This window comes from Hypomesus nipponensis, chromosome 14, assembly GCF_054491055.1.
Source record: "Hypomesus nipponensis isolate SF chromosome 14, ASM5449105v1, whole genome shotgun sequence".
Taxonomy (NCBI): Eukaryota; Metazoa; Chordata; class Actinopteri; order Osmeriformes; family Osmeridae; genus Hypomesus; species Hypomesus nipponensis.
Window position 1 is genome coordinate 8,275,693 of NC_140374.1, and position 27,089 is coordinate 8,302,781.

General features: G+C 37.1%; 2 protein-coding genes across 3 annotated transcripts in view; one reads left to right on the forward strand and one right to left on the reverse strand.

Moving 5' to 3' along the window:
- Nucleotides 1–6,167: 6,167 nt before the first annotated feature.
- LOC146258487 (uncharacterized) overlaps nucleotides 6,168–27,089 on the reverse strand; it is a 37,189-nt gene continuing 16,267 nt past the window's right edge. For both annotated transcript variants that reach the window (XM_084673152.1, XM_084673150.1), the window contains exon 2: nucleotides 6,168–6,436. In XM_084673152.1, coding sequence (XP_084529278.1) covers nucleotides 6,425–6,436 — 12 coding nt within the window. In that variant the 3' untranslated portion in view covers nucleotides 6,168–6,424. The remainder of the gene's footprint in view (nucleotides 6,437–27,089) is intronic.
- Nucleotides 10,931–12,023, forward strand: LOC146258488 (uncharacterized). The gene is made up of 4 exons (XM_084671690.1): nucleotides 10,931–11,048; nucleotides 11,183–11,338; nucleotides 11,415–11,507; nucleotides 11,727–12,023. Exons 1-4 carry the CDS (start codon nucleotides 10,965–10,967, stop codon nucleotides 12,021–12,023), a joined length of 630 nt encoding a protein of 209 aa, XP_084527816.1. The 5' UTR covers nucleotides 10,931–10,964.

Sequence of the window (27,089 nt, forward strand, 5' to 3'; positions counted from 1 at the left end):
TTAGATTCTCTTTTTGAGACTTTCATTTTGTCTTTGCTCTAAAGTGCTTTCCAGTTCCTGAATAGCGTTTTCAATGCATTTACAAAGTTTGGCATGTAACTTCTGTCTGAATGTTTTTCTTGATGTTTGAAGTGTTATAACATGTTTCAGTGGCTGTTTATACGTGGAAAAGGTGCTTTGAGAAGATGTTTAGCCCTTGGATTCACTTTTTTAGTCTTTCATTTCTTTATTGCTCTAAATTGCTTTTCAACTCCCATATAGCGTTTTCTATGCATTTACAATGTTTGGCATATAACCTCTGTGTGAATAGTTTTCTTGATGTTTTATGTGTTATAACATGCTTCTGTTGCTTTTTATACATGGAAAATGTGTTTTATGTAGATGTTTAGCCTTTGGATTCAGTATTTGAGACATTCATTTCTTTATTGCTCTAAAGTACTTTTCAGGTCTTGAATAGCGTTTTCAATGCATTTACAAAGTTTGGCATGTACCTTCTGTCTGAATGGTTTTCTTGATGTTTGAAGTGTTATAACATGCGTCTGTGACTGTTTATACATGGAAAAGGCGTTTAGTGAAGAAGTCTATTCCTTGGAATCACTTTTTGAGACTTTCATTTTTGTATTGCTCTAAAGTGCTTTTCAGCTCTTGAATAGCGTTTTCAATGCATTTACAATTTTTGGCATGTAACTTCTGTCTGAATGGTTTTCTTGATGTTTGAAGTGTTATAACATGCTCGTGGCTGTTTTTACATGGAAAAGGTGTTTTGTGAAGATGTTTAGCCCTTAGATTCACTTTTTGAGACTTTCATTTTTTTTTGCTCTAAAGTGCTTTCCAGCTCCTGAATAGAGTTTTCAATGCATTTACAGAGTTTGGCATGTAACTTCTGGCTGGATGGTTTTCTTGATGTTTTAAGAGTTATAACATGCTTCTGTGGCAGTTTATGCAAGGAAAAGGTGCTTTGTGAAGATGTTTAGCCCTTGGATTCACTTTTTGAGACTTTCATTTTTTGGTTTCAATACATGGACAAGGTGTTTAGTGAAGATTTTTAGCCCTTAGATTCACTTTTTGAGACTTTCATTTTTGTATTGCTCTAAAGTGCTTTTCAGGTCCTGAATAGCGTTTTCAATGCATTTACAAAGTTTGGCATGCAACTTCTGTCTGAATGGTTCTCTTGATGTTTGAAGTGTTATAACATGCTTCTGTGGCTGTTTATACATGGAAAAGGTGTTTTGTGAAGATGTTTAGCCTTAAGATTCTCTTTTTGAGACTTTCATTTTTTCTTTGCTCTAAAGTGTTTTCCTGCTCCTGAATAGCGTTTTCAATGCATTTACAAAGTTTGGCTTATAACTTCTGTCTGAATGGTTTTCTTGATGTTTTAACTGTTTTACCTGATGTTTGCTTGATGTTTACTTGATGTTATACTGTTTTCAGGTCCTGAATAACGTTTTCAATGCATTCACAAAGTTCGGCATTTAACTTCTGGCTGAATGGTTTTCTTGATGTTTTAACTGTTATAACATGTTTCTGTGGCTGTTTATACATGGAAAAGGTGTTTTGCGAAGATTTTTATTCCTTAGATTCACTTTTTGAGACTTTCATGTTTTTATTGCTCTAAAGTGCTTTCCTGCTCCTGAATAGCGTTTTCAATGCATTGACAAAGTTTGGCATGTAACTTCTGTCTGAATGGTTTTCTTGATGTTTAAAGTTTTAAAACATGCTTCTGTGGCTGTTTATTCAAGGAAAAGGTGTTTTGTGAAGATGTTTAGCCATTAGATTCTGTTTTTGAGACTTTCATTTTTTGGTTTCAATACATGGACAAGGTGTTTTGTTAAGATTTTTAGCCCTTAGATTCACTTTTTGAGACTTTCATTTTCTTATTGCTCTAAAGTGCTTTTCAGGTCCTGAATAGCGTTTTCAATGCATTTACAAAGTTTGGCATGTAACTTCTGTCTGAATGGTTCTCTTGATGTTTGAAGTGTTATGACATGTTTCTGTGGCTGTTTATACATGGAAAAGGTGTTTTGTGAAGATGTTTAGCCTTTAGATTCCGTTTTTGAGACTTTCATTTTTGTATTGCTCTAAATTATTTTTCAGCTCCTGAATAGCGTTTTCAATGCATTTACAATGTTTGGCATGTAACTTCTGTCTGAATGGTTTTCTTGATGTTTGAAGTGTTATAACATGCTTCCCTGGCTGTTTATACATGGAAAAGTTGTTTAATGAACAGGTTTAGCTATTCAATTCCTTTTTTGAGACATTTATTTTTTTATTGCTCTAAAGTGCTTTTCAGCTCCTGAATAGCGTTGTCAATGCATTTTAGAAGTTTGGCTTATAACTTCTGTCTGAATGGTTTTCTTGATGTTTTAACTGTTTAACCTGATGTTTGCTTGATGTTTACTTGATGTTATACTGTTTTCAGGTCCTGAATAACGTTTTCAATGCATTCACAAAGTTCGGCATTTAACTTCTCGCTGAATGGTTTTCTTGATGTTTTAACTGTTATAACATGTTTCTGTGGCTGTTTATACATGGAAAAGGTGTTTTGCGAAGATTTTTATTCCTTAGATTCACTTTTTGAGACTTTCATGTTTTTATTGCTCTAAAGTGCTTTCCTGCTCCTGAATAGCGTTTTCAATGCATTTACAAAGTTTGTTATGTAACTTCTGTCTGAATGGTTTTCTTGATGTTTAAAGTTTTAAAACATGCTTCTGTGGCTGTTTATTCAAGGAAAAGGTGTTTTGTGAAGATGTTTAGCCATTAGATTCTGTTTTTGAGACTTTCATTTTTTGGTTTCAATACATGGACAAGGTGTTTTGTTAAGATTTTTAGCCCTTAGATTCACTTTTTGAGACTTTCATTTTCTTATTGCTCTAAAGTGCTTTTCAGGTCCTGAATAGCGTTTTCAATGCATTTACAAAGTTTGGCATGTAACTTCTGTCTGAATGGTTCTCTTGATGTTTGAAGTGTTATGATATGTTTCTGTGGCTGTTTATACATGGAAAAGGTGTTTTGTGAAGATGTTTAGCCTTTAGATTCCGTTTTTGAGACTTTCATTTTTGTATTGCTCTAAATTATTTTTCAGCTCCTGAATAGCGTTTTCAATGCATTTACAATGTTTGGCATGTAACTTCTGTCTGAATGGTTTTCTTGATGTTTGAAGTGTTATAACATGCTTCCTTGGCTGTTTATACATGGAAAAGTTGTTTAATGAACAGGTTTAGCTATTCAATTCCTTTTTTGAGACATTTATTTTTTTATTGCTCTAAAGTGCTTTTCAGCTCCTGAATAGCGTTGTCAATGCATTTTAGAAGTTTGGCTTATAACTTCTGTCTGAATGGTTTTCTTGATGTTTTAACTGTTTAACCTGATGTTTGCTTGATGTTTACTTGATGTTATACTGTTTTCAGGTCCTGAATAACGTTTTCAATGCATTCACAAAGTTCGGCATTTAACTTCTCGCTGAATGGTTTTCTTGATGTTTTAACTGTTATAACATGTTTCTGTGGCTGTTTATACATGGAAAAGGTGTTTTGCGAAGATTTTTATTCCTTAGATTCACTTTTTGAGACTTTCATGTTTTTATTGCTCTAAAGTGCTTTCCTGCTCCTGAATAGCGTTTTCAATGCATTTACAAAGTTTGTTATGTAACTTCTGTCTGAATGGTTTTCTTGATGTTTAAAGTTTTAAAACATGCTTCTGTGGCTGTTTATTCAAGGAAAAGGTGTTTTGTGAAGATGTTTAGCCATTAGATTCTGTTTTTGAGACTTTCATTTTTTGGTTTCAATACATGGACAAGGTGTTTTGTTAAGATTTTTAGCCCTTAGATTCACTTTTTGAGACTTTCATTTTCTTATTGCTCTAAAGTGCTTTTCAGGTCCTGAATAGCGTTTTCAATGCATTTACAAAGTTTGGCATGTAACTTCTGTCTGAATGGTTCTCTTGATGTTTGAAGTGTTATGACATGTTTCTGTGGCTGTTTATACATGGAAAAGGTGTTTTGTGAAGATGTTTAGCCTTTAGATTCCGTTTTTGAGACTTTCATTTTTGTATTGCTCTAAATTATTTTTCAGCTCCTGAATAGCGTTTTCAATGCATTTACAAAGTTTGGCATGTAACTTCTGTCTGAATGGTTTTCTTGATGTTTGAAGTGTTATAACATGCTTCCCTGGCTGTTTATATATGGAAAAGTTGTTTAATGAAGAGGTTTAGCTATTCAATTCCTTTTTTGAGACATTTATTTTTTTATTGCTCTAAAGTGCTTTTCAGCTCCTGAATAGCGTTGTCAATGCATTTAAGAAGTTTGGCTTATAACTTCTGTCTGAATGGTTTTCTTGATGTTTGAAGTGTTATAACATGTTTCAGTGGCTGTTTATACGTGGAAAAGGTGCTTTGAGAAGATGTTTAGCCCTTGGATTCACTTTTTGAGTCTTTCATTTCTTTATTACTCTAAATTGCTTTTCAACTCCCATATAGCGTTTTCAATGCATTTACAATGTTTGGCATGTAACCTCTGTGTGAATGGTTTTCTTGATGTTTTATGTGTTATAACATGCTTCTGTTGCTTTTTATACGTGGAAAATGTGTTTTATGTAGATGTTTAGCCTTTAGATTCAGTATTTGAGACATTCATTTATTTATTGCTCTAAAGTGCTTTCCTGCTACTGAATAGCATTTTCAATGCATTTTCAATGTTTGGCATGTAACTTCTGGCTGAATGGTTTTCTTTATGTATGAGGTGTTATAACATGCTTCTGTGGCTGTATTTACACTGTAAAAAATATTTTTGGAAGGTGGTAATTATAACCCATGCAAATCGTTTATATTTTACTCGAAGTGTATTAGTCAGCAAGCAAATATACAATTATGGGTAACTTACACTACTTATTTTTCAACAGTAATAATTGCAGCCTACAAAAAACATAATAAAATCTACCCAAAAATGATTAGTCTGTTATACACCGTGCGCTTGCTTCAACGCTGGTTCTTTGCGCCATGGTCTATCCTTTCGTTCATTCGGCGGGATCCTGTCTGGTGTTGGGTTGTTCCCTTTAAGGTAATATTGCTTTTTACCAGGTTGCTGTGTGTCATATTTAATTTTAAATGTATATGGTATTGTCGGCTTGCTTCTGTGTAAGACAAATACTTTTAATTTGTAGCCTTCTCTAGGCTGTTAACAAGTTAGTCTAGCTAGTTACTCAATGGCAGTCTTTCAGCAAGCTAGCTAATAACCAAATGCAAGCTAATGCCGGAGTTGAAAGTTTAGCTAATCCTACTAACCCTAAAACGTGGGTTCGTATAATGGAGATGATGGAAGATATGTTGGTTATGTTAGCTACTTTAAACTAGCTAACGTTACCTATCGCGGTACTCATATGTATTGCTTTCACGGCTGTACAACCTGTAGTGTAAGGCTCCAAATTTAAGCTAACTGCTAGCTAGCTAGCTAACGTTACAGGTAATGTAAGCTACCTAACGTTATCGCTATCAAACCTAGCTAAAAAAGGCGTTAACCGGATGGTCACTTTGCCTATATAAAAAAAGTAGCTAGCTTTTTTTTAAGGCAGCGGTTTTAAGCATTTTTTTTTTATTCAGTGTGTTATAGGTATTAGTTTAACATTAGCGTTAGAGCCAGAATAGTAGATGCGTTGAGGGAGCGACCGGTACCAGTGCGGCAATGTGAGAGAAACACGTGAGAAAAAAGAGATGGACAAGACGATATAAAGTGAGTTGAAAAGTGTCCAATAAAACAGCAAGTTTTTATGGCTTCGTCAGTTTTCAATACTGCTTGCAAGACGCACGTAAATTCATATTTTTGCATCGATGGTGTACAGTGGCGGCATGACCGTCCATAGATTGATCAACCTTATCTTTTTTCGAGCTGGTTACAAGTGGCACACAGGTTTCCAGGGGACTCAAAAACGGGTGAACCCAAGCGGGTGAAATTAATCTATCGTCAGCCTTTTTCTCATATGTTTGAGATATTTGATATATGTATAACCTTCCATTTCAAATAAGCGGACGAAATACACAATTAATTGTGATCCATTGTTATAAAAGTAGCGTAGCTATTGAAGGATTTAGATTGTTTGTGTCTATTCCAATATGTAATGATGGTATTCAATGACACAAATATGTGTTCTAGAAAGAGTGGTCTGGAGTCGCAGAGGTCCGATAATATCAGCTTTAATGCAGCAGTTGGAAATCAACAAGTACAGAGCTCTGGGGCTGTCTACGCTTCCCTACCCGCAACAGAGTTTGGGTTGGTTCACAAAGTCCAACTGGCTATCTGTCCCTGCCCCAGCATATGTTATACAGTGCAATTGAAACAGAAATATCAAAAAAGGGTTGAGCTTGTTCTCTCCTGTATCAGGGAGTTGTTCTTCCTTACGCATCCCACCTGCTCGGGCTCTCTCTCAGCCCGCATTCAAGGTTGCTTCTGAAATGGAGAGATAACAACACAAAATACAGCCTGTTTCCCACACCCTGTGTGAGACACAATGATTTAAGCCTGAACACACTTCTTAGTTCATAAGACATACATTTAATAAGCACAATACATAATTTTAATACATGCATCCTTTATAAAGTCTTATGAGCATTGTTCCCGTTGCTATATAATGCACAGTGCCCGTGAAGCATTTGGTGATTAAGTTGCCACAAATATTAATAACTGGGATTATAGATAGTGCCATGCCCGTGATACAGCTAATGACTATAGTTCTAGAATTGTAATGTATTATAAATTCTTTACTATACATAGGTCAGTGTTGAGGAAGTGTGTGTGGTCGAGGGAGAGAGAGAGTGAAGGTGAATGTGCACAGAAGCCCCGCTTGGAGCAGAGGAGAAATAAGCTGAATTTTTTTGTACTGTTAACTGTAACCCAAATTATTGTCATGTCTAGACATCACTACTGCTCTCCACTTATGAACTGTTGTTGTTGTGATTATGTACCATGTATAAATAGCTGTGTGTAGCTTATGTGTCAAGCCAAAATGCTTTGATTTAATGTCCTGCCTAAATCTTCAGCTGATACAATTACAATAAACAATGTCTTGTGTTTCTGAATATCTTTTTCTTCCACAGGTGGATCTAACGGAAACCATTGAAGAGCATTTGAGAGGCATTCAGGTATGCCAATTTTCACAAAAGATACATAAACTTTTGATACTTTAACAGAACTGAACACTGACCAAAGACCCTCAATTGAGGAATATTATGGGTGTGCTGCCTCATTGCAAATGAACTGGCTGTACAAAATATGTCACTTTACAACATCCAAACGGTTGGACCTATTCAAACACTATAGATTACAACATGGGCATTTTGGTTGAAACCAGTCCATACCCTGTCTCCATTCGGATTGCCCTTGCAACTTCAGGACATGGGGTGCAGTGCGGACACATTTGTCCAGGTATCACTCACACACAACTGACCCAGGCCAGCTCCTTTCCTTCAAATGTTTAGTGTGTAATTCACACAGTTTCCACACAGAGATACTCTATTTTGAGCACCTTGGTGTCCACCTTAAAAAGTTTGAAACTGTGTCTTGTGTTTTTAAAGATTGTGATTACAAGACTAATATATATATACACAACATTCCACAGTCATAATAGCAGGAAACATTGTCCCCATTCACTGGAAGACTTTAAGACCTCTGTTTTCTTTAACTACCAAAGTCAAACACATGAAGAAAGATCTGTTGAAAGTGAAAACTACTGTGACTCTCCCCTTGTGGAGGATAAAGACTTGAACAAAACTATTATCAAGAGACTAGGTTTTCTCCTCCTTAAATTGGAATGCATTTTCAATGTGTCTAATACATGCATAGATGAACTAGTAGAGGAACTTAACTTCCTTACATCATCTGCATCTGGCCCAGTTATTAAAGAAATCATATTGAGCACTTTGAGCAAGAATGGTTGTACTTTTGAAGATTCAGTGATTTCAGAACTGGTAAAAGATCTTTGCCAGCTAAACCCTTTCACTGCAGCTTTAGGGGTGGATGGGCCCTTAAGCACACACAATAGGAGAGATCAATTTATAAAGGAACATCTCTCACTGACTGAGCCAGTTGAGTACATACTTGATGTAGGTGAGAAAAAAACCTTTCAGTATGTACCAATTCTACAATTATTGTCTCAACTTGTAAACAACAAACACATCCAAGACACAATATTACAGAATAGAAAGCAATCTGATGCTTCTTCTGGATACAAATCATTGCATGATGGATCATACCTAAGGGAAAACAGCTTATTATCTGGAGATGAGCTTAAACTCCCACTCAACCTTTACTTAGATGATTTTGAAGTATGTAACCCTCTGGGGACGTCCCGCAAGAAGCATAAAGTCACGGCTGTATACTGGGTGTTTGCAAACATCCCTGCTACCTTGCAATCTACTCTAACATCCATTTACCTAGCCATTCTTTGTAAGGCAGATGATGTCAAGAAATATGGATACACCAAAGTGTTGGAGCCACTGTTGAGAGATCTAAAATGCTTGGAAGATGATGGTATTTTTGTACCAAGTCTGGGCAAAGTGTTCAAAGGTACTGTGTTCTCCGTAATTGCAGATAATCTTGGAGCACATTCTATAGGTGGATTTGTTGAAAGCTTTTCTTCCTCACACTTTTGTCGCTTTTGCATTGGAGATCAATCACAGGTCCAGGAGCATGATGTTACAGAAGGAATGTTTCCTCTACGGACTATGTCCAACCATAACAAGCATGTCAAAGCAGCATTGTCTGACACGTCTAAGTCTCATCATTTTGGAGTAAAAAGACAGTGTCCCATCTCTGACAAATTGAGTTACTTTCATGCCACATCAGGTTATCCCCCCGACGCTTTGCATGATTTGCTTGAGGGGATCGTACCTTTGGAATTGGCACTGTGTTTCAATGTGTTTATAAAGAAGAAATACTTTTCTCTTGCGGAGCTTAACAGTTCCATCCGTCAATTTCCTTACAAGTGGTATGACAAAACAAACCGTCCTCAAGATATTCCCCTGAGTTTTGCATCACGCAAGAGTGTAGGAGGAAATGCACATGAAAACTGGTGCTTGTTGCGGATGCTAGCTTTTATGATTGGAAGTACCAGAAGATGACAGAGAATGGCAAGTTTTGATGACCCTGAAAGCTTGTCATGGCTCATTACCACACAGTTGAGACACTAGGATACCTGGAAAGCAAGATCAGTGAACACCATTACAGGTATTTGGATGTGTTCCCAGAGGAGAAATTAAAACCAAAACATCACTTCCTTGAACATTATCCACGGCTTACAACTGCTTTTGGGCCGCTTGTGGCTCTCTGGACTATGCGTTTTGAAGCCAAACACAGATTCTTTAAAAGGATTGTGAGGCAGACCGGGTCTTTCAGAAACATTCTAATGACCAAGGCAAGAAAACACCAATTAATGATTGCATACCACACTCATGATGCTACTATTCAAAAGCCAACATTATTGGTTTCTAGAATGACCCAGGTGTCCATGGAGGTTCTAACAGACATCATTAAAGAGTCAATTGCAAGGAAGTTTCCCAGTGCATCGGTCGTTAACATGACAAACAAGGTGACCATATTCGGCACCGACTATTGTGTTGGAATGTTGTTACATTTTGGGTCAACAGGAGGATTGTCGGACTTTGGAGAACTACTCCAAATAATCATTGTGCATGAAAACCCTGTCTTTGTTCTGAAGTTGCTGAGTGGGTGGTACCATGAGCACTTGAGAAGCTTCAAAGTAGAGCCCACAGCCAAGATCGTAGTCATTCAGCACGCAGAAATGAAAGATGCATACCCCTTGGCTGCATAATATACAGCAGATGGTCGAATGGTGTCCCTAAAACACTTCATTTGCACATCAGAGTAGGTTTTACACTTCATTGAATTATTCTGTTATCATGCCATAACAATCATGTGTGTCTAACATTTCAAATTTTAACATGCTGCAATCATTTCTCTTTCTTTCTCGCTACAGGTGATGACAACACATACTCCAAACACGTCAGTCGTGTTGCGAGTCATTCTTGAAGAACATGATATACGAAAAATAAAGCTTCCATCCAGAATTCCAAATACGGTGGAAGATCTTGTTTCAATCATCGTTGAAACATTACAATTACATGGGGAGTTTGGATTATTGAACGAGGACCAACATTTTGGGAACCAATTTTTCAGTGTCACCTCAACAGCCAACCTGTACGACAAGGCCACTGTGAAAATTGTAAGAAAAGAGCCTCTGGTCAAGCTTGACCTGTGTCCACTAGATGAATCTTGTCTGTCCTCTACCCTGAGTTCAGCAGACAGCTACCCTGCAGATAATAGTGAAGTAGACACCAACGCTGTGGATGACTCTGCATCATCCAGCTCACAAGACACCATTCTTCTCACTGCGTCATGCCGCTCTGCTCCATGGCCAGTGCCGTTTCAAGTCCCAATGTTTTCCCGCGATGTTGAACTTATCCTCGCAGAGGCAAATAAGACATATCATACCAATGGAACACACTTCCATGATGCCAGTGTTAAATCGGCAATAATGCAAGACCTTGCGAAAGACATATTCTCTTACTCAGCCTACCCTTCAGGTCAGCAAATTTGCTCAGTGGCTGAAGCCCTCGTTGAGAAGTTTCCATGCCTTAAGGAGCTTGGGTCCTTCGCAGGGATGTATGGTTGGCAGCAACGCCTCAAGTATAAGATGCACAACTACCGTGCCAAGCTGAAATCACGAAAATATGCCTATCCTGAAATAGAAGTAAACACATTAAAGAGGAAGCAAATGAGCGATGCAGCCCAAGCCTAAAATGTTAAAAGGCCAAAAAAAGCAGAGGTCAATTATCTTCCTCCCCACCCTGTTGGAGAAAATGATGACACGTTGGAGAAAGAGAGGCTTGAGTTAGTTGAAGAAACGAAAAAGAAGAACAACGAAAAGATAATCGGAGATAAAACGTCCAAAACCTTTTCAATGCGAAGAGTGGAGGTGGTGACCCTCAGCCCAGCTGTCAGTGTCTTCAAAGAGAGGTGGCCTGTATTATTCAGTGAGGCTCAAGTAAGAATGTTTTGTTAATATTTTTTCAGTTCATCTCATTTGTCTACTTAAACTTCGTTTTGGGTCTTTTAGAATTGGTGACTATCATTGAGAAAGTTGTGTGAATTGAAAATGTTCCTTTACTCATTTCCTAGATCAAAGAGGAGTTCCAACGTATAACAACAATTTCCCTGGAACAGACGTTCATGCTGAAGCTTGATGGGTACACACCACGTCTTCTGCAGTTGATGCGGGCCAAAGGAGGAGCTGCTGGTACAAGGATGCTTAATCTCTTGAACACTGTATATGAGGTATAGTTGTTTTTTCACAAAAAGTGTAAAGAATTTGCAGAAATAAGTTTAGTCACTAAAATGCATCTATTTACAGTCCCAATGTGTCGAGCAAAAGAGGGATGCAGTTGTCTGTTGCCTAATTGAGTACCTTGGGGAATGTCAAGAGGAGCTCTTCCAAGACTGCCAGGTATGTTATTAAATGATCGATCAACTAAGGTATCACATGGCTTGCCCTGATGTAATTGTTTAGTCTTGGATACCAGTCACACATGGATATATATGCGTAGATATGGCATCGGCCACTGCTGTTTATTGGAGCGATATGTCAGCAATGTGGCCATTTTAGGACTGACATGCCACGCCTCCTAATGCAAATGTTGTTTTTGTGTCATTTTTTAAGATGGAGGACGTACATGAGGGCCACATGGACCAAACAATGAAGGTCCTTGTGATCCACAATCCTGCAGGTGAGGAGGATCCAGCAGAAGTGTCAATTGTAATAGAGGGAAACCAAGTGCACACGTGTGGATACCGAACCAAGGCATGTGTGCTGTTGATGGGCTTGATCTACGCCCTCAACCTGGAGTATCCGAAGAAGCTCAAGTACACTTTTGAAGTGTTTCAGAAACTTTTTTTGGAGCTTGATGGAGCAAAACTGCTCAAGAAGGTCCAGAGCCTCAAAAATAAGCTACTGATGAACTGATATTAACTGTGTTGCAGCACAGACTCTTTTCTTCTTCATCCCAAAGGACTCTTTGGATCTTGGAACTTGCGTTAGATTTTCTTCTATCTTAAATGGGTTGGAAATGTACCTCATTGCCTATGTAAAATGTCTCTCTAAATGAGATTGAGTGAACACTGAGTTAAACATTTCATGTTACTGCTCAAGAAGGTCCAGAGCCTCAAAATACATATATTAACAACATAAATAGTGAGATCATCAAGACATCATATATATTATATTATTTGGAAATACAAAAAATGGATTGCACATATAATGTAATTGAATCTGTAGTGGAGAGGGCTGTTTTGAACATTTGATTGAATAAAAAAAATTGTGTTCAATTATATCCTGTGTCTGACAATATTTTTAAGTAAAGCTTACTTTCCCCGAATAAGTAATGGTTAATAAGTCATACAGTTTGATTACAATTATTAGGTATTAAGTACTTACAATCTAGAGTTTATATGACCTACTTTTTGTAAGTAATCAGTTGTATAAAGTGTTGATTAATGTTGGGTAGACTATACCTAATTTATTTTAGTGTATCATAGTAGTAAAACGTAGGTACACTTTACTTAACACATGTGGTGGAATCTACACAGACAGAGTGCAAATTGTTATCTCACATTTATTAAGTAAATTCTATAGGTTGTTTTTTATAGTGTATATGAAAAGTTGTTTTGTGTAGATGTTTAGCCATTAGATTCACTTTTTGAGACTTTCATTTTTTATTGCTCTAAAGTGCTTTTCAGCTCCTGAATAGCGTTTTCAATGCATTTACAATGTTTGGCATATAACTTCTGTCTGAATGGTTTTCTTGATGTATGAAGTGTTATAACATGCTTCTGTGGCTGTTTATACATGGAAAAGGTGTTTTATGAAGATGTTTAGCCTTTACATTCAGTATTTGGAACATTCATTTCTTTATTGCTCTAAAGTGCTTTTCAGGTCCTGAATAGCGTTTTCAATACATTTACAAAGTTTGGCATATAACTTCTGTCTGAATGGTTTTCTTGATGTTGTATGTGTTATAACATGCTCCTGTGGCTGTTTTTTACGTGGAAAAGGTGTTTTTTGAAGATGTTTAGCCTTTAGATTCCATTTTTGATAATTTCTTTTTTTTATTGCTCTAAAGTGCTTTTCAGGTCCTGAATAACGTTTTCAATGCATTTACAAAGTTTCGCTTTTAACTTCTGTCTGATTGGTTTTCTTGATGTTGAAGTGTTATAACATGCTTCTGTGGCTGTTTATACATGTAAAAGGTGTTTTATGAAGATGTTTAGCAATTAGATTCCGTTTTTGAGACTTTCATTTTTGTATTGCTCTAAAGTGCTTTTCAGCTCCTGAATAGCGTTTTCAATGCATTTACAAAGTTTGGCATATAACCTCTGTCTGAATGGTTTTCTTGATGTTTGAAGTGTTATAACATGCTTCTGTGGCTGTTTATACATGGAAAAGGTGTTTTATGAAGATGTTTAGCCTTTAGATTCCATTTTGAACACTTTCTTTTTTGTATTGCTCTAACGTGCTTTTCAGCTCCTGAATAGCGTTTTCAATGCATTTACAATGTTTGGCATGTAACTTCTGTTTGAATGGTTTTCTTGATGTTGTATGTGTTATAACATGCTCCTGTGGCTGTTTCTACATGGAAAGGGCGTTTTGTGAAGATATTTAGCCATTAGATTCACTTTTTGAGACTTTCATTTTGTATTGCTCTAAAGTGCTTTTCAGCTCCTGAATAGGGTTTTCAATGCATTTACAATGTTTGGCATGTTACTTCTGTCTGAATTGTTTTCTTGATGTTTGAAGTGTTATAACATGCTTCTCTGGCTGTTTATACATGGAAAAGGTGTTTTATGAAGATGTTTAGCCTTTACATTCAGTATTTGGAATATTCATTTCGTATTGCTTTAAAGTGCTTTTCAGGTCCTGAATAGCGTTTTCAATACATTTACAAAGTTTGGCCTATAACCTCTGTCTGAATGGTTTTCTTGATGTTTGAAGTGTTATAACATGCTTCTGTGGCTGTTTATACATGGAAAAGGTGTTTTATGAAGATGTTTAGCCTTTACATTCAGTATTTGGAATATTCAATTTGTATTGCTCTAAAGTGCTTTCAGGTCCTGAATAGCGTTTTCAATACATTTAAGAAGTTTGGCATATAACCTCTGTCTGAATGGTTTTCTTGATGTTTGAAGTTATAACATGCTTCTCTGGCTGTTTATACATGGAAAAGGTGTTTTATGAAGATGTTTAGCCTTTAGATTCCATTTGTGAGAATTTCTTTTTTTTTGTGTGCTCTAAAGTGCTTTTCAGGTCCTGAATAACGTTTTCAATGCATTTACAATGTTTGGCATATAACTTCTGTTTGAATGGTTTTCTTGATGTTTGAAGTGTTATAACATGCTCCTGTGGCTGTTTATATATGGAAAAGGTATTTTGTGAAGATGTTTAGCCTTTACATTCAGTATTTGGAATATTCATTTTGTATTGCTCTAAAGTGCTTTTCAGGTCCTGAATAGCGTTTTCAATACATTTACAAAGTTTGGCATATAACCTCTGTCTGAATGGTTTTCTTGATGTTTGAAGTGTTATAACATGCTTCTGTGGCTGTTTATACATGGAAAAGGTGTTTTATGAAGATGTTTAGCCTCTAGATTCCATTTTTGACACTTTCTTTTTTTATTGCTCTAAAGTGCTTTTCAGGTCCTGAATAGCGTTTTCAATACATTTACAAAGTTTGGCATATAACCTCTGTCTGAATGGTTTTCTTGATGTTTGAAGTGTTATAACATGCTTCTGTGGCTGTTTATACATGGAAAAGGTGTTTTATGAAGATGTTTAGCCTTAACATTCAGTATTTGGAATATTCAATTTGTATTGCTCTAAAGTGCTTTTCATGTCCTGCATAGCGTTTTCAATGCATTTACAACGTTTGGCATATAACCTCTGTCGCAATGGTTTTCTTGATGTTTGGAGTGTTATAACATGCTTTTGTGGCTGTTTAGACATGGAAAATGTGTCTTATGAAGAGGTTTAGACTTTAGATTCAGTATTTGAGACATTCATTTCTTTATTGCTCTAAAGTGCTTTTCAGCTCCTGAATAACGTTTTCAATGCATTTACAATGTTTGGCATTTAACTTCTGTTTGAATTGTTTTCTTGATGTTTGAAGTGTTATAACATGCTTCTCTGGCTGTTTATATATGGAAAAGGTGTTTTGTGAAGATATTTAGCCATTAGATTCACTTTTTGAGACTTTCATTTTTTATTGCTCTAAAGTGCTTTTCATGTCCTGGATAGCGTTTTCAATGCATTTACAAAGTTTGGCATATAACCTCTGTCTCAATGGTTTTCTTGATGTTTGAAGTGTTATAACATGCTTTTCTGGCTGTTTATACATGGAAAAGGTGTTTTATGAAGATGTTTAGCCTTTACATTCCATTTGTGAGACTTTCATTTTTTATTGCTCTAAAGTGCTTTTCATGTCCTGGATAGCGTTTTCAATGCATTTACAAAGTTTGGCATATAACCTCTGTCTGAATGGTTTTCTTGATGTTTGAAGTGTTATAACATGCTTCTGTGGCTGTTTATACATGGAAAAGGTGTTTTATGAGGATGTTTAGCCTTAACATTCAGTATTTGGAATATTCATTTTGTATTGCTCTAAAGTGCTTTTCAGGTCCTGAATAGCGTTTTCAATACATTTACAAAGTTTGGCATATAACCTCTGTCTGAATGGTTTTCTTGATGTTTGAAGTGTTATAACATGCTTCTGTGGCTGTTTATACATGGAAAAGGTGTTTCATGAAGATGTTTAGCCTTAACATTCAGTATTTGGAATATTCAATTTGTATTGCTCTAAAGTGCTTTTCAGGTCCTGAATAGCCTTTTCAATACATTTAAGAAGTTTGGCATATAACCTCTGTCTCAATGGTTTTCTTGATGTTTGAAGTGTTATAACATGCTTTTGTGGCTGTTTATACATGGAAAAGGTGTTTTATGAAGAGGTTTAGACTTTAGATTCAGTATTTGAGACTTTCATTTTTTATTGCTCTAAAGTGCTTTTCATGTCCTGCATAGCGTTTTCAATGCATTTACAATGTTTGGCATATAACCTCTGTCTCAATGGTTTTCTTGATGTTTGAAGTGTTATAACATGCTTTTGTGGCTGTTTATACATGGAAAATGTGTCTTATGAAGAGGTTTAGACTTTAGATTCAGTATTTGAGACATTCATTTCTTTATTGCTCTAAAGTGCTTTTCAGCTCCTGAATAAGTTTTTCAATGCATTTACAATGTTTGGCATGTAACTTCTGTCTGAATGGTTTTCTTGATGTTTGAAGTGTTATAACATGCTTCTGTGGCTGTTTATACATGGAAAAGGTGTTTTATGAAGATGTTTAGCCTTTAGATTCCATTTTTGACTCTTTCTTTTTTGTATTGCTCTAACGTGCTTTTCAGCTCCTGGATATCGTTTTCAATGCATTTACAATGTTTGGCATGTAACTTCTGTTTGAATGGTTTTCTTGATGTTGTATGTGTTATAACATGCTCCTGTGGCTGTTTCTACATGGAAAGGGCGTTTTGTGAAGATATTTAGCCATTAGATTCACTTTTTGAGAATTTCATTTTTTATTGCTCTAAAGTGCTTTTCAGCTCCTGAATAGGGTTTTCAATGCATTTACAATGTTTGGCATGTTACTTCTGTCTGAATGGTTTTCTTGATGTTTGAAGTGTTATAACATGCTTCTGTGGCTGTTTATACATGGAAAAGGTGTTTTATGAAGATGTTTAGCCTTTACATTCAGTATTTGGAATATTCAATTTGTATTGCTCTAAAGTGCTTTTCAGGTCCTGAATAGCGTTTTCAATACATTTAAGAAGTTTGGCATATAACCTCTGTCTGATTGGTTTTCTTGATGTTTGAAGTGTTATAACATGCTTCTCTGGCTGTTTATACATGGAAAAGGTGTTTTATGAAGATGTTTAGCCTTTAGATTCCATTTGTGAGAATTTCTTTTTTTTTAGTGCTCTAAAGTGCTTTTCAGGTCCTGAATAACGTTTTCAATGCATTTACAATGTTTGGCATGTAACTTCTGTTTGAATGGTTTTCTTGATGTTTGAAGTGTTATAACATGCTTCTCTGGCTGTTTATACATGGAAAAGGTGTTTTATGAAGATGTTTAGCCTTTACATTCCATTTGTGAGACTTTCATTTTTTATTGCTCTAAAGTGCATTTCATGTCCTGGATAGCGTTTTCAATGCATTTACAATGTTTGGCATTTAACTTCTGTTTGAATGGTTTTCTTGATGTTTGAAGTGTTATAACATGCTTTTCTGGCTGTTTATACATGGAAAAGGTGTTTTATGAAGATGTTTAGCCTTTACATTCCATTTGTGAGACTTTCATTTTTTATTGCTCTAAAGTGCTTTTCATGTCCTGGATAGCGTTTTCAATGCATTTACAAAGTTTGGCATATAACCTCTGTCTCAATGGTTTTCTTGATGTTTGAAGTGTTATAACATGCTTCTGTGGCTGTTTATACATGGAAAAGGTGTTTTATGAAGATGTTTAGCCTTTACATTCAGTATTTGGAATATTCATTTTGTATTGCTCTAAAGTGCTTTTCAGGTCCTGAATAGCGTTTTCAATACATTTACAAAGTTTGGCATATAACCTCTGTCTGAATGGTTTTCTTGATGTTTGAAGTGTTATAACATGCTTCTGTGGCTGTTTATACATGGAAAAGGTGTTTTATGAAGATGTTTAGCCTTAACATTCAGTATTTGGAATATTCAATTTGTATTGCTCTAAAGTGCTTTTCAGGTCCTGAATAGCCTTTTCAATACATTTAAGAAGTTTGGCATATAACCTCTGTCTCAATGGTTTTCTTGATGTTTGAAGTGTTATAACATGCTTTTGTGGCTGTTTATACATGGAAAAGGTGTTTTATGAAGAGGTTTAGACTTTAGATTCAGTATTTGAGACTTTCATTTTTTATTGCTCTAAAGTGCTTTTCATGTCCTGCATAGCGTTTTCAATGCATTTACAATGTTTGGCATATAACCTCTGTCTCAATGGTTTTCTTGATGTTTGAAGTGTTATAACATGCTTTTGTGGCTGTTTATACATGGAAAATGTGTCTTATGAAGAGGTTTAGACTTTAGATTCAGTATTTGAGACATTCATTTCTTTATTGCTCTAAAGTGCTTAAGTTTTTCAATGCATTTACAATGTTTGGCATGTCACTTCTGTCTGAATGGTTTTCTTGATGTTTGAAGTGTTATAACATGCTTCTGTGGCTGTTTATACATGGAAAAGGTGTTTTATGAAGATGTTTAGCCTTTAGATTCCATTTTTGACACTTTCTTTTTTGTATTGCTCTAACGTGCTTTTCAGCTCCTGGATAGCGTTTTCAATACATTTACAAAGTTTGGCATATAACCTCTGTCTGAATGGTTTTCTTGATGTTTGAAGTGTTATAACATGCTTCTGTGGCTGTTTATACATGGAAAAGGTGTTTTATGAAGATGTTTAGCCTTTACATTCAGTATTTGGAATATTCATTTTGTATTGCTCTAAAGTGCTTTTCAGGTCCTGAATAACGTTTTCAATACATTTACAAAGTTTGGCATATAACCTCTGTCTGATTGGTTTTCTTGATGTTTGAAGTGTTATAACATGCTTCTCTGGCTGTTTATACATGGAAAAGGTGTTTTATGAAGATGTTTAGCCTTTTGATTCCATTTGTGAGAATTTCTTTTTTTTTAGTGCTCTAAAGTGCTTTTCAGGTCCTGAATAACGTTTTCAATGCATTTACAATGTTTGGCATGTAACTTCTGTTTGAATGGTTTTCTTGATGTTTGAAGTGTTATAACATGCTTCTCTGGCTGTTTATACATGGAAAAGGTGTTTTATGAAGATGTTTAGCCTTTACATTCCATTTGTGAGACTTTCATTTTTTATTGCTCTAAAGTGCTTTTCATGTCCTGAATAACGTTTTCAATGCATTTACAATGTTTGGCATTTAACTTCTGTTTGAATGGTTTTCTTGATGTTTGAAGTGTTACAACATGCTTCTCTGGCTGTTTATACATGGAAAAGGTGTTTTATGAAGATGTTTAGCCTTTACATTCCATTTGTGAGAATTTCTTTTTTTTTAGTGCTCCAAAGTGCTTTTCAGCTCCTGAATAACGTTTTCAATGCATTTACAATGTTTGGCATGTAACTTCTGTTTGAATGGTTTTCTTGATGTTGTATGTGTTATAACATGCTCCTGTGGCTGTTTCTACATGGAAAGGGCGTTTTGTGAAGATATTTAGCCATTAGATTCAGTATTTGAGACTTTCATTTTTTATTGCTCTAAAGTGCTTTTCATGTCCTGCATAGCGTTTTCAATGCATTTACAATGTTTGGCATATAACCTCTGTCTCAATGGTTTTCTTGATGTTTGAAGTGTTATAACATGCTTTTGTGGCTGTTTATACATGGAAAATGTGTCTTATGAAGAGGTTTAGACTTTAGATTCAGTATTTGAGACATTCATTTCTTTATTGCTCTAAAGTGCTTTTCAGCTCCTGAATAAGTTTTTCAATGCATTTACAATGTTTGGCATGTAACTTCTGTCTGAATGGTTTTCTTGATGTTTGAAGTGTTATAACATGCTTCTGTGGCTGTTTATACATGGAAAAGGTGTTTTATGAAGATGTTTAGCCTTTAGATTCCATTTTTGACACTTTCTTTTTTGTATTGCTCTAACGTGCTTTTCAGCTCCTGAATAGCGTTTTCAATGCATTTACAATGTTTGGCATGTAACTTCTGTTTGAATGGTTTTCTTGATGTTATGTGTTATAACATGCTCCTGTGGCTGTTTCTACATGGAAAGGGCGTTTTGTGAAGATATTTAGCCATTAGATTCACTTTTTGAGACTTTCATTTTTTATTGCTCTAAAGTGCTTTTCAGCTCCTGAATAGGGTTTTCAATGCATTTACAATGTTTGGCATGTTACTTCTGTCTGAATGTTTTTCTTGATGTTTGAAGTGTTATAACATGCTTCTGTGGCTGTTTATACATGGAAAAGGTGTTTTATGAAGAGGTTTAGACTTTAGATTCAGTATTTGAGACTTTCATTTTTTATTGCTCTAAAGTGCTTTTCATGTCCTGCATAGCGTTTTCAATGCATTTACAATGTTTGGCATATAACCTCTGTCTCAATGGTTTTCTTGATGTTTGAAGTGTTATAACATGCTTTTGTGGCTGTTTATACATGGAAAATGTGTCTTATGAAGAGGTTTAGACTTTAGATTCAGTATTTGAGACATTCATTTCTTTATTGCTCTAAAGTGCTTTTCAGCTCCTGAATAAGTTTTTCAATGCATTTACAATGTTTGGCATGTAACTTCTGTCTGAATGGTTTTCTTGATGTTTGAAGTGTTATAACATGCTTCTGTGGCTGTTTATACATGGAAAAGGTTTTTTATGAAGATGTTTAGCCTTTAGATTCCATTTTTGACACTTTCTTTTTTGTATTGCTCTAACGTGCTTTTCAGCTCCTGAATAGCGTTTTCAATGCATTTACAATGTTTGGCATGTAACTTCTGTTTGAATGGTTTTCTTGATGTTGTATGTGTTATAACATGCTCCTGTGGCTGTTTCTACATGGAAAGGGCGTTTTGTGAAGATATTTAGCCATTAGATTCACTTTTTGAGACTTTCATTTTTTATTGCTCTAAAGTGCTTTTCAGCTCCTGAATAGGGTTTTCAATTCATTTACAATGTTTGGCATGTTACTTCTGTCTGAATGGTTTTCTTGATGTTTGAAGTGTTATAACATGCTTCTGTGGCTGTTTATACATGGAAAAGGTGTTTTATGAAGATGTTTAGCCTTTACATTCAGTATTTGGAATATTCATTTTGTATTGCTCTAAAGTGCTTTTCAGGTCCTGAATAGCGTTTTCAATACATTTACAAAGTTTGGCATATAACCTCTGTCTCAATGGTTTTCTTGATGTTTGAAGTGTTATAACATGCTTCTGTGGCTGTTTATACATGGAAAAGGTGTTTTATGAAGAGGTTTAGACTTTAGATTCAGTATTTGAGACATTCATTTCTTTATTGCTCTAAAGTGCTTTTCAGCTCCTGAATAAGGTTTTCAATGCATTTACAATGTTTGGCATGTAACTTTTGTCTGAATGGTTTTCTTGATGTTTGAAGTGTTATAACATGCTTCTGTGGCTGTTTATACATGGAAAAGGTGTTTTATGAAGATGTTTAGCCTTTACATTCAGTATTTGGAATATTCATTTCGTATTGCTTTAAAGTGCTTTTCAGGTCCTGAATAGCGTTTTCAATACATTTACAAAGTTTGGCATATAACCTCTGTCTGAATGGTTTTCTTGATGTTTGAAGTGTTATAACATGCTTCTGTGGCTGTTTATACATGGAAAAGGTGTTTTATGAAGATGTTTAGCCTTTACATTCAGTATTTGGAATATTCAATTTGTATTGCTCTAAAATGCTTTTCAGGTCCTGAATAGCGTTTTCAATACATTTAAGAAGTTTGGCATATAACCTCTGTCTGAATGGTTTTCTTGATGTTTGAAGTGTTATAACATGCTTCTCTGGCTGTTTATACATGGAAAAGGTGTTTTATGAAGATGTTTAGCCTTTAGATTCCATTTGTGAGAATTTCTTTTTTTTGTGTGCTCTAAAGTGCTTTTCAGGTCCTGAATAACGTTTTCAATGCATTTACAATGTTTGGCATATAACTTCTGTTTGAATGGTTTTCTTGATGTTTGAAGTGTTATAACATGCTCCTGTGGCTGTTTATATATGGAAAAGGTATTTTGTGAAGATGTTTAGCCTTTACATTCAGTATTTGGTATATTCATTTTGTATTGCTCTAAAGTGCTTTTCAGGTCCCGAATAGCGTTTTCAATACATTTACAAAGTTTGGCATATAACCTCTGTCTGAATGGTTTTCTTGATGTTTGAAGTGTTATAACATGCTTCTGTGGCTGTTTATACATGGAAAAGGTGTTTTATGAAGATGTTTAGCCTCTAGATTCCATTTTTGACACTTTCTTTTTTTATTGCTCTAAAATGCTTATCAGCTCCTGAATAACGTTTTCAATGCATTTACAATGTTTGGTATTTAACTTCTGTTTGAATGGTTATCTTGATGTTTGAAGTGTTATAACATGCTTCTCTGGCTGTTTATACATGGAAAAGGTGTTTTATGAAGATGTTTAGCCTTTACATTCCATTTGTGAGAATTTCTTTTTTTTTAGTGCTCCAAAGTGCTTTTCAGCTCCTGAATAGCGTTTTCAATGCATTTACAATGTTTGGCATGTAACTTCTGTTTAAATGGTTTTCTTGATGTTTGAAGTGTTATAACATGCTCCTGTGGCTGTTTATATATGGAAAAGGTGTTTTGTGAAGATATTTAGCCATTAGATTCACTTTTTGAGACTTTCATTTTTTATTGCTCTAAAGTGCTTTTCAGCTCCTGAATAGGGTTTTCAATTCATTTACAATGTTTGGCATGTTACTTCTGTTTGAATGGTTTTCTTGATGTTTGAAGTGTTATAACATGCTCCTGTGGCTGTTTATATATGGAAAAGGTATTTTGTGAAGATGTTTAGCCTTTACATTCAGTATTTGGAATATTCATTTTGTATTGCTCTAAAGTGCTTTTCAGGTCCCGAATAGCGTTTTCAATACATTTACAAAGTTGCACAAAACACGCATCGCACTCACACACACACGCACATTCTCACCACACACACACACATAACCACTGAAAACACACACACATTCACATCCTCTCAGTCTTTGTCTTTTCTCCTCGTTTCAAATACCCCCACCCTGTCTCCATCTCTCTCTCTCTTTTTCTCTCACACACACAGAAACACACACACACTCATTCCCAGTCACACTCACACACACAAACGCATATATCCACAAACACTTTCACACACACCCAGCCACCCACTCATTCCCAGTTACACACACTCACGTACACATACATCCACAAACATTCTTACACATATTTAAACTAACGTCCCTCTCAGACACACACACACACCCGCACACACACACTCGTTCCCAGTCACACACACACATACGCACACACACATCTATCCACAAACACTTTCACACACACACACACTCACTCAGTCCCAGTTGGCATACTAGATAACAGTAATATAAAATACTACTTCTTACTTATTCTACTTTGATTAATGCACACAGACACAGTAGTATTTTGATAAAAAAAAAAAAAAAACACACATTTGGAAAAATGAGAATTGACAGAATGCTCAGCTTTTAAACTTAAAAACTTGGCAGATTGGCTAATAACAAATTCTGCCCTAAAAGAGAATTTTTCCCTGACGTGTCTTAACAGTAACACAATTGGCTAACTCTACAGGTCGGGCCTAGGTTGGAACAGACCACAGTAGCCACTATCCTAGTGACTTCCGTCCAAAAGTGCCAGTAGGGCACACAATAGTAGTGTGGGACAGGCCAGTCACATATCCATCTCTCAATATCACCGTTGTTCCCAGTAGGCTAAGTGAGGATAGGAAGGTAGGATTATACTACCAGACCTCCCTAAGCAATAGACAGAAGAGGCTGGTGTAGGACCCCAACTTAGCTCCAGTGAGCTAACTGGGACAACTAATGAGCTATTTTGTAGAAATTAAGAAAACGGACGACCAACCAGAGTTTCCCAGAGTTTCCCAGGTCCTTGGTCAGCAGAACACATTTATACAGGGATCATTCACGGGAAAAACTGTGGGAAGGCTTTGGACAGCCAGGTGACAGCTCCAATGGAGGTAATACAAAATAAAGATACCACCCAGACGACAAAAAGTTAATTAAACAGTTCATGAAGAAATGGCATGCTCGCAATTCAGTTTGGCCGAAAGGAGGATCCTTTGATTTAGCGTGCTGTGAGGAGGTGGAGGTCAACATAAAGCCCCATAAAATCTTAAGTTTTGAAAGAAAGACGAGGGAAAAGGAAGTGATAGGTTGGGTTAGAAAGGAAGGACACAGACGCCAGCAGATGGCAAGAAAAAGACGGAAAATACGAAGTGATGAAAGAAGACAGAGAAAATAACCAATCCAACAGAGACAGGAATAAGAGAAGCACAGTGACAGAGCCCCACCGCACCAGTGTGGCCATTGGAGCCACCCCCATATTTAGACTAACCCATTCAGAGTAGGACAGTATCCGTTCATGAACACAGGTCTTGAAGGAGAGACAATGACAGGTCAGCTACAGGGAGATTTCACTTTTAGACAACGGAAGTGGAGTCAACTTAAGAGGGTCTTATCATTGGGACAACATGACCATCCAGACGTCCAACCTAAGGAGTGTGAGGAAACTGACGCAGCACCTACAATGCAACCATCAACAGATTGCACATTAGGGGCATGCCCCAAACAAAGCAGCAGAGAGCAATCGCTGGAAGGGGACAACATCAATCAGAAATGTCAAGACTGGGAGGAATCAATACAAAGGATGGAGTATGAAATAAACAACCTGAAGGCAAAATTACAAAACCGCAGTGACAAGATGTCCACAAACTGGCCAACACCTGAAATCAGACCAAACAAGAACCCCCACAGCGCATGGCAACAGGTCAGCGGCAGAGGGGCCGTGCACTCAAGTCATCACACACATAAAGAACAACCACAGTGTTGGGTGAGAGATGGAGGAAAACTTGGGAGAAGATCCAGCCTAACTGACAACCTACATGGGAGGAGAACAGAGGATCCAGATGACCTGATCCAGCATTGCCCACTGGTGGTAAAAGGACCAAATGCACAACTGCCAAGAGTGGTGACCGGAAATCAAGTGGACAGCGTAGGGTTCGGAGGTCACCGCAACCAAGTATGGGCAAAGCTAAGGAAACACTACCCAGCGAAGATGGATCCCTCCAAGCTAGACGGCGAATTGCTGAAAGATGACCAATGTCCATCTAAGGTTCTGCATGCTTTACAACGCAGGTGGAGAATTGAGACTGGGAGTGCCTGGAACACAAACAACACCACACAGAGACTGTTTATGCTAAGGATGATAGAGGCATTGCTTCAAGATGTACAAAAGTGTCTAGACGGTATGGTAGGCCTGATGAGAATGGACTGGCCAAAACACATTCCAACAGTCCATCACGTCAGTAACTGCGGAGAAGAAAAACAGGAAGTGGAGGCCCAGGTTCCCGAGAACCCAACACCCCAGGCCCCAGTGACATTCCAGCCACAGCCCCAACCTCCTGCTCCACCAGGACCAGTGATGTTCCAGCCACAGCCCCAACCTCCTGCTCCACCAGGACCAGTGCAGGCAGCACCAGTCAACCCCCCAGATACCACCCTGCCTACAATCCAAGGGTATGGCGGCCCCTCAGATGACAACTATCGGTCCTGGAAGGGAAGAGGTGGACCTATGCAACGTGGAGGGAGACCCCGTGGGGGAGGAGGACGAGGCCAACCCCCACAGCAAGATGGACAAACACAGTCCAACCCCAATCCGACGAACAATCAGCCACAAACTGCGTGCTGGGGATGTACACAACAAGGACATTACAAACGAGGCTGTCCAACAACCCCGCCCGTGGGGCCAGCGACAGGCTGGCAATAGAGGTGCCCAGAGAAGCCGGAGGGGGAAACGATGTCGCCAGTTATCTCATTACAGCCACGAGAAGAACCCACCATACCAGTTACAGTGCAAGGGCGAGAACATGCCTTCATGGTGGATACAGGAGCGACGTACTCATGCATTGGAAAAAATGGCTTCAATCTCCCCCTCTCAAGTTCATCCATCCGAACTGTAGGCTTTTCTGGGAAAACACAAGTGATTCCACTTACGGAGCCACTCACAATGAAAATTGAAGGAAAAACTATTGTAGCGCCTCTACTGTACTTAGCGCATACTCCCATCAATCTATTAAGAAAATACATTCTCTGCAAAATCTAATATCGTGTGCACCCAAAGCGGCCTGCGAGTGGAGTTCCAAGAAGATCCCTCAGCAAACCAGATGATGCCACTGACGGTTGAAAAAAGGAACTACAATATGTCTTAAGTCCACTAATGAATGTAACAACACAAGAGCCCCAGAGCCAGACACCACCACTAAGCGAACTGGCTACAATTTTGGCCCCACAAGAATGTTCATTGATCCAGGAATGGGAAGAATGGGAGCCTTGGATCCAAGCACTAGGACATAGCGCACCAATCAACAGCAAAACTAAGAGGCTAATGTTCATCTGCTGTCCCCTGCCAGATGTTTGAAGGCAGCCTAAAATTATGCAGACTGTTGGATAGAGATGATTAAAAAAAACAAGTACTCTATCAACAACCAGGATATCTTTGTAGGTCCCGAAGGAACTGCCAAAGCGATAACACTCCCACCAGAATTTTTTTTATTTTTTTATGTTACATTAATGACAATCTCGCGAATTAGGCATTAGAACAGGCATTAGAATGGAGGCCCACAAATAATACACATATCCCCTGACACATGGTATTATAGAATGTCAGTAAAGTTAGGGACAGCTGAGACAGTGTTAGTGAATATAAAAACACCAACAAAACTATCTAAATGTAAAAATATAATGTAATGTCAACTTTGAGAGCATTTGTTAGGACCGAAACCCCCCTCGTTATGATTAAAACATAACACAGATGTAGGTTAAATTAAGGCAGCAGAACCCATACATGTAAAAGTAAAGCAAGGAGCAAGATTACCCTACCAGAGACAACACCCTCTACGACACCACGCTATAGACAGGATTAGACCCACTATTAAGAATCTAGTGAATGCAGGAGCCCTAGAAACAAAAAGCTCCTGTAAAACACCCATCTTTCCAATAATGAAGCCACACTCTGATTATCGATTGGTATGTGATCTGCGGGCTATTAACTCCATTGGAGACGTTCCAAAGGTGATTGGTCCTGATAACCACACCATACTATCCAATATTCCGCCAGGCACCAAATAGCACACAGTTGTTGACCTGTGCTTTTTTCTGTTT